Below are 6,000 nucleotides of genomic sequence, written 5' to 3'. Positions count from 1 at the left end.
GATTTGTGAGACCTCCGTCCCATTGCTTCCGATGTGTGGGAGTCTGCCTCTGTGAGCTGCGAGCTCCGGTCAAGCCACGCTGTCAGCTCCCTGGTGAGGTACCAGTCGCGTGTGCGGTAGGCCCCCGTTCCCTTTGTGCGGCTTTTCATGCCCGTTTTTTGAAAAAAAGGCATCTGTGGGTTCAGCAGGGTGTCAGGGGTCGTGTCGGTCGTTGGTTATAGTCGATGGGCTGCGGGTGTGCAGTTATTTCCTATGTTTTGCGCTGGCCGTGTGGAGCTCTGGCAAATGACGTCTGCTCCGTTTCGTCGTTGGCTCCGCCCCCCTTTATTGGAGCTTTTAGACATTTTATGTAAATTGGGAAATTAAAAACAGAATTAAGGCAATATGCCACAAAACAGGATACTTGCAAAATAAAGAATGTCTCTGATCTCCAGGTAGGTTAGAACCAAAGGCAGGTTGGTATCAGTAGGCAGACTGGTTACAGTAGAAGGCTGATAACGGAGGCAGGTTTGTAACACAGGAAGGCTGGTAATAGAGGCAGAGGTCAAAATCATACGTGAGAGTGAAGCAGGTTTGAAGGTAAGTCTGGATCAGGTTGACAGGAGCAAGGAACTGAAGTCGTTCAGGTAAATCACCAACTTCAATGTAAAGGCCATGTGATGAGTTGGGTGTGGCCTTTTATAGCAGACTTGGAAGATTCATATGAGGCAGGTGAGAGCAAATGAGGATTGACTAGTGAGGCCACTAGAGGCGAGAAACAGGTATTGCAGCAATAAAATAAAACAATATCTTGGTTGTCAGGATAGGATCCTGACAGATGCATTGTGTGAATCTGTGTATTTGTAAGGGATGCAAAGTGTGTGTTTCTGTGTATGCATGTAAGTAATGTAATGCAGTGCGTGTCTGTAAGGGGTGCATTGAGTGTGTGTAAGCAAAGCAGTGTGTGTGTGCGCACGTGCGTAAGGGATGCATTGTGTGCTTCTGTGTATGTGCGTAAGGGCAGCATTGTGTATGTGTAATGGAGGCATTGTTTGTTTCTGTGTGTGTAAGGGAAGCATGGTGTGTTTCTGTGTGAGTGTACAATGCATTGTATGTTTCAGTGTGTGTGTGTGAGACCCTTAATGAGCACTTTCACTCCCCCTGTCCCTTAGTGGCCTCATCTCCTCTTCTTCCCTGGTCCCTTTGAACTCTCCCCTCCTGTCCCTTAGTGCTCGCTCACCCCCTCCTGTCCCCTTAGTGCTCTCTCACCCCCTCCTGTCCCCTTAGTGCTCTCTCACCCCCTCCTGTCCCCTTAGTGCTCTCTCACCCCCTCCTGTCCCCTTAGTGCTCTCTCACCCCCTCCTGTCCCCTTAGTGCTCTCTCACCCCCTCCTGTCCCCTTAGTGCTCTCTCATCCCCTCCTGTCCCCTTAGTGCTCTCTCATCCCCTCCTGTCCCCTTAGTGCTCTCCCATTCCCACCTGTCCCTTAGTGCTCTCCCCTCTCCTCCTGTCCTTTAGTGCTCTCCACTGCCCCCTGTGATAAACTTCAGAGGTATGATCTATACACAAAAACAGCTTCATTAAGTTGGTTTGGTGACTATGGTGTCCCTCCTGATTTAAGGTAAGCTGCAGAATAGATTTAGAATAGATGTTAAATTAATATTTTATAAAGAAACAAGGACTCAATGATTTGACACATTTTAAAAATATTTATTGCTCCATTGTGTTCATTCTTCATTCAATAAAAGTACATTGACTTTCTTAAAAAGCACAGTTTATAAAATATAAACAAAACAAAGTGCAGGATAGGCCTGGAAATGAAACACTTCTAAATAGTTATAGTACATAAAATACATTTGTCACAAGCTTAATTTTAACAAATATTCCCCATGTGGAAGCACTGTTAAAAACATTGTATCAACTGTGTTTCTTAATGTGAAGACCAATATAAGAGAGAGGAGTGCACATGTATTTATCATTCTATAGGTTTATATATACACTTAGCATACAATCGATCCATACAGCTTAAAAATATGGCCTCTTAAAAATACTAAAACATTTTTACATTTAACTTCCAATTCTGTGTTAAAAAAACCAAAACAAAACAAAAACAGGCGAAGTAGAAAAGTCATAAAAAGCACATGATTTGGAAGCCCATGGTCCTGGGTATACTAGCGTTTAGCATTGTACTGCGTATGTCCAGGGTAGTGCAAAACACAGCCAGTGAAAGGTCTTACTGGAAAGTTTTAAATGTTTGCCGAACTTGGTAAAACATGATATTTTTTCAGGATCATCCTGACTGACCCCAGGTGGCGGTTGACTTTTTCCAGGCGGTCTTCCAAATTTTCCTGAGAAAATTTAAACCCAAAGAAACTCATATAGTGATGTTGTACAGACATTTTAAAAGATAGATAATTCATTCAGCTCTAAACGCTACAGAATCTGTTGGCGCTATTTAAATGGCAATATTTAAGAAAAATAATAAACAATATGCACACAGTTAGTTCCATGTTATTTATACACATTTCCATGTTAATGCTACACAAAAATAAAAATAAAAAGTTGTATAATTTGAGAGTATAGTTAATATTATTATATTAATAACAAATTCTTCCTTCTCCAGAATTGGGGAAAAAGAAAGTTCCCTTAACCCCTTAAGGACCAAACTTCTGGAATAAAAGGGAATCATGACATGTCACACGTCATGTGTCCTTAAGGGGTTAAAGAAGCACTAAAGGCACCAAAGACCACTTCATTTTGTAGAAACTGCAATGTTTACATTGCAGGGTTAAATGAACACTTATCGTGTCAGTAAAACATGTATTCCTGACACTATAGTGCTGGAATGCAGCATTAGGTTCTCGGCTTCCTTCTCTCCGTAGAGTAAAGGTGATTTTACTTACCTCTGTGGCTGGGAGGATGATCTCAGCCAATCTGATGCTTTCCTGTAGGAAAGCATTGTGAGAGGCTATTATTTCCCGTAAGAAAACATTGTGAGAGCACTGACAAAGAAAGCACCTCTAATGGCCATCTGAGTGACTGCCACTTGAGGTGCAGTGTTTACAATGCTAAGGCTGCAGTGACATGCTTTAGACATTAAGCTGTAGTGGTTTTTGGAGACTTTAGTGTCCCTTTAAACATACCTCCAGTGGCGGTTCTCCAGACAGCCACTAGAGGCGCTTCCTCTAGTCTACAACAACAGAGTTTCACTCGGTCACGTGACATTCTACAGCTCGTAGGGAAAAACCTCATACTGAATTCTCCTCTATGAGGTGCACTGGATATTCAACAAGGAAGTGACGCCTCCAAGATGGCATAGCGTGAGGAAGAGAGGATGGTAGCAAACGTTTTTTATTTTTATAGGTTAACATGTTTGTATTCCCAACGCTTTAGTGTTCCTTTAATGTTTTCACAGTCAATTATATTAAAGGAACACTATAGTCACCTAAATGACTTTAGCTAAATAAAGCAGTTTTAGTGTATAAATCATCCCCCTGCAATTTCACTGCTGAATTCACTGTCCTTTAGGAGTTAAATCACTTTGTTTCTGTTTATGCAGCCCTAGCCACACCTCCCCTGGCTATGATTGACAGAGCCTGCATGAAAACAAAAACTGGTTTCACTTTCACTTAAATAATTGTATCTCAATCTCTAAATTGAACTTTAATCACATACAGGAGGCTCTTGCAGGGTCTAGCAAGCTATTAACATAGCAGGCAATAAGAAAATCTTAATTAAACAGAACTTGCAATAAAGAAAGCCTAAATAGGGCTCTCTTTACAGGAAGTGTTTATGGAAGGCTGTGCAAGTCACATGCAGGGAGGTGTGACTAGGGTTCATAAACAAAGGGATTTAACTCCTAAATGGCAGAGGATTGAGCAGTGAGGCTGCAGGGGCATGTTCTATACACCAAAACTGCTTCATTAAGCTAAAGTTATTCAGGTGACTATAGTGTCCCTTTAATGATTACTACATTAAGCTGAAGATATTTATTACAAATTTGCAAATAATGCCGGTATAATCTGTAAATATGTAATTTCAGAACAGTGTTCACAGACTCCCTGTTTTTAAATATATTTACAGTTGGCTACATTAAAGTAACCCTGCAGCAAATGATAACAACTACAGGCAGCACGAACAAGGCACTGCAGGGTTACATCTGAAATATAGATTCCAAAGATGAGGGTAGTTAGAAGGAAATGCAGGTTTCACCTCTAAAAAAAAGTGTAACAGGTAACAGAAGAGTTTGGGACTCGAAATTGTGAACACTAGGTGGGCCAAGAAGTAGTCTGTCTAAATCAAACAATAAAACTACGGTAGAAGGTAATGTGCAAGAATGATTTTGCAATAGTCATTGACCACTGTGTATTATCTCCTGTGATTGTGACCCACGTTATTTATTTAATAGTTAAATCTACCGAAACTCTAGTAGAGCAGCATGCCTGAGAGTAATGGAAGAACATATGGCATTGTTATACTGCTGGTTGGAATGGGTTATAGCACCCAGTGCACTTTAGAATCACTGTACATGTTAAAAACGATTCATGCCAAAACTCAAAATGGAGGAAACCCTTACCTTCTTTGCTCTCATTTGCAGACTCAGTCTATGTCCAGAGCTAGGCATGCGGCTCAGGGCAGCTTCTATCTGTTGGCAGGAGCAAGAAACATTACACATTGAATCTATAGACAAACACACAGGAAGAAGCAGCTACTGCACTATAAGAAGCACTAAAGTTCACAGAGAGGAGCACACCTGTGAAATGTATTAAAGGGACACTATAGGCACCCAAACCCCTTCAGATCATTGAAGTGGTCTGGGTGCAGTGTCCCTATTTCACTTCGTGCTGCAATGAAAAACATTGCAGTTCCAGAGGACATCCAGCGTCAGATTTTCGCCAATAGGAAAGCATTGATTCAATGCTTTCCTATAGAGAGGGCCTAATGCACGTACAGCATTAGGCGCGCATTGCACATTAGCACCCGCTTGTCACAGGACGGAGGAGGAGGTGGAGCTGTGACCTAGTCCTGAGTGACATCGGTGCTGGGATCAGGTAAGTAAATAAAGGGTTATTAAACCTTTCATCATGTCGGTGGGGGGAGGCAGAGGGAGCTATAGTGCCTGGAATACAGCTTTGTATTCCTGGCACTTCTAGTGTACCTTTAAGGGTTTTGGGGTAGGTGTCAGCCACAAAGCAAAATAAAAAATAAAAACACATAGAAAAATGTAAGTCAGAGGGCAACCTTCGACATGCCATATGTTGTGGACTAGATCTCCCATAATGCTCTTACAGCCATACTGCTGGCAAAGTATCAGGGGAGATGTAGTCCAGAACATCTGAAGTGCCAAAGACAGGACTACCCCTAACCCAGATAAAAGTTTATCACTGCAAGCCCTAAGTCATAAGAGATGTCCTGTTTATTACCATTCAATGCTCCATATAACCTTGATTCCATTGGAATGAGTAAGTCAGTAAGGACTAGATAAACCATCATAAGTCCTTTAGGGATTAAAAGAAGGAAAGACACAAAACTGCAGAAGCATTAAAAATACCTGTTGCTTTTCTTCCGTTAAATCATCAAAAAGCCGTTCTGTGTCAGATATAGTCTTCATCCTGTCATTGTATATGAATTCAGTATCATAAGGGGCTACTAAAGGAGGAAGCTGGGACTCGCTTCTACTCTTCTGTATCACTGTTAGAAAAATAGACCAAAAAGGTAGAATAATTACACAGGCATATGCCCTGACAAGGACAGTCACTTTAAAGGAACACTGTAGTCACCTAAATTACTTTAGCTAAATAAAGCAGTTTTAGTGTATAGATCATTCCCCTGCAATTTCCATGCTCAATTCACTGTCATTTAGGAGTTAAATCACTTTGTTTCTGTTTATGCAGCCCTAGCCACACCTCCCCTGGCTATGATTGACAGAGCCTGCATAAACAAAAAAAAACTGGTTTCAATTTCAAACAGATGTAATTTACCTTAAATAATTGTATCTCAATCTCTAAATTGAACTTTAATC

At 41.3% G+C, this 6,000-nt stretch overlaps 1 protein-coding gene across 2 annotated transcripts in view; it reads right to left on the bottom strand.

The window, feature by feature from the left end:
* Nucleotides 1–1,667: 1,667 nt before the first annotated feature.
* Nucleotides 1,668–6,000, bottom strand: part of MPHOSPH9 (M-phase phosphoprotein 9) — a 61,504-nt gene continuing 57,171 nt past the window's right edge. For both annotated transcript variants that reach the window (XM_063454308.1, XM_063454310.1), the window contains 3 exons: nt 5,530–5,669; nt 4,555–4,623; nt 1,668–2,326 (listed from right to left, as the gene is read on the bottom strand). In XM_063454308.1, the coding sequence (XP_063310378.1) occupies nt 2,225–2,326; nt 4,555–4,623; nt 5,530–5,669 (311 nt within the window). In that variant the 3' untranslated portion in view covers nt 1,668–2,224. The remainder of the gene's footprint in view (nt 2,327–4,554; nt 4,624–5,529; nt 5,670–6,000) is intronic.

Source organism: Pelobates fuscus, chromosome 5 (assembly GCF_036172605.1).
Source record: "Pelobates fuscus isolate aPelFus1 chromosome 5, aPelFus1.pri, whole genome shotgun sequence".
Taxonomy (NCBI): domain Eukaryota; kingdom Metazoa; phylum Chordata; class Amphibia; order Anura; family Pelobatidae; genus Pelobates; species Pelobates fuscus.
The sequence above is the reverse complement of the archived record's forward strand: the minus strand, read 5'-3'. Positions and strand labels throughout refer to the sequence as shown.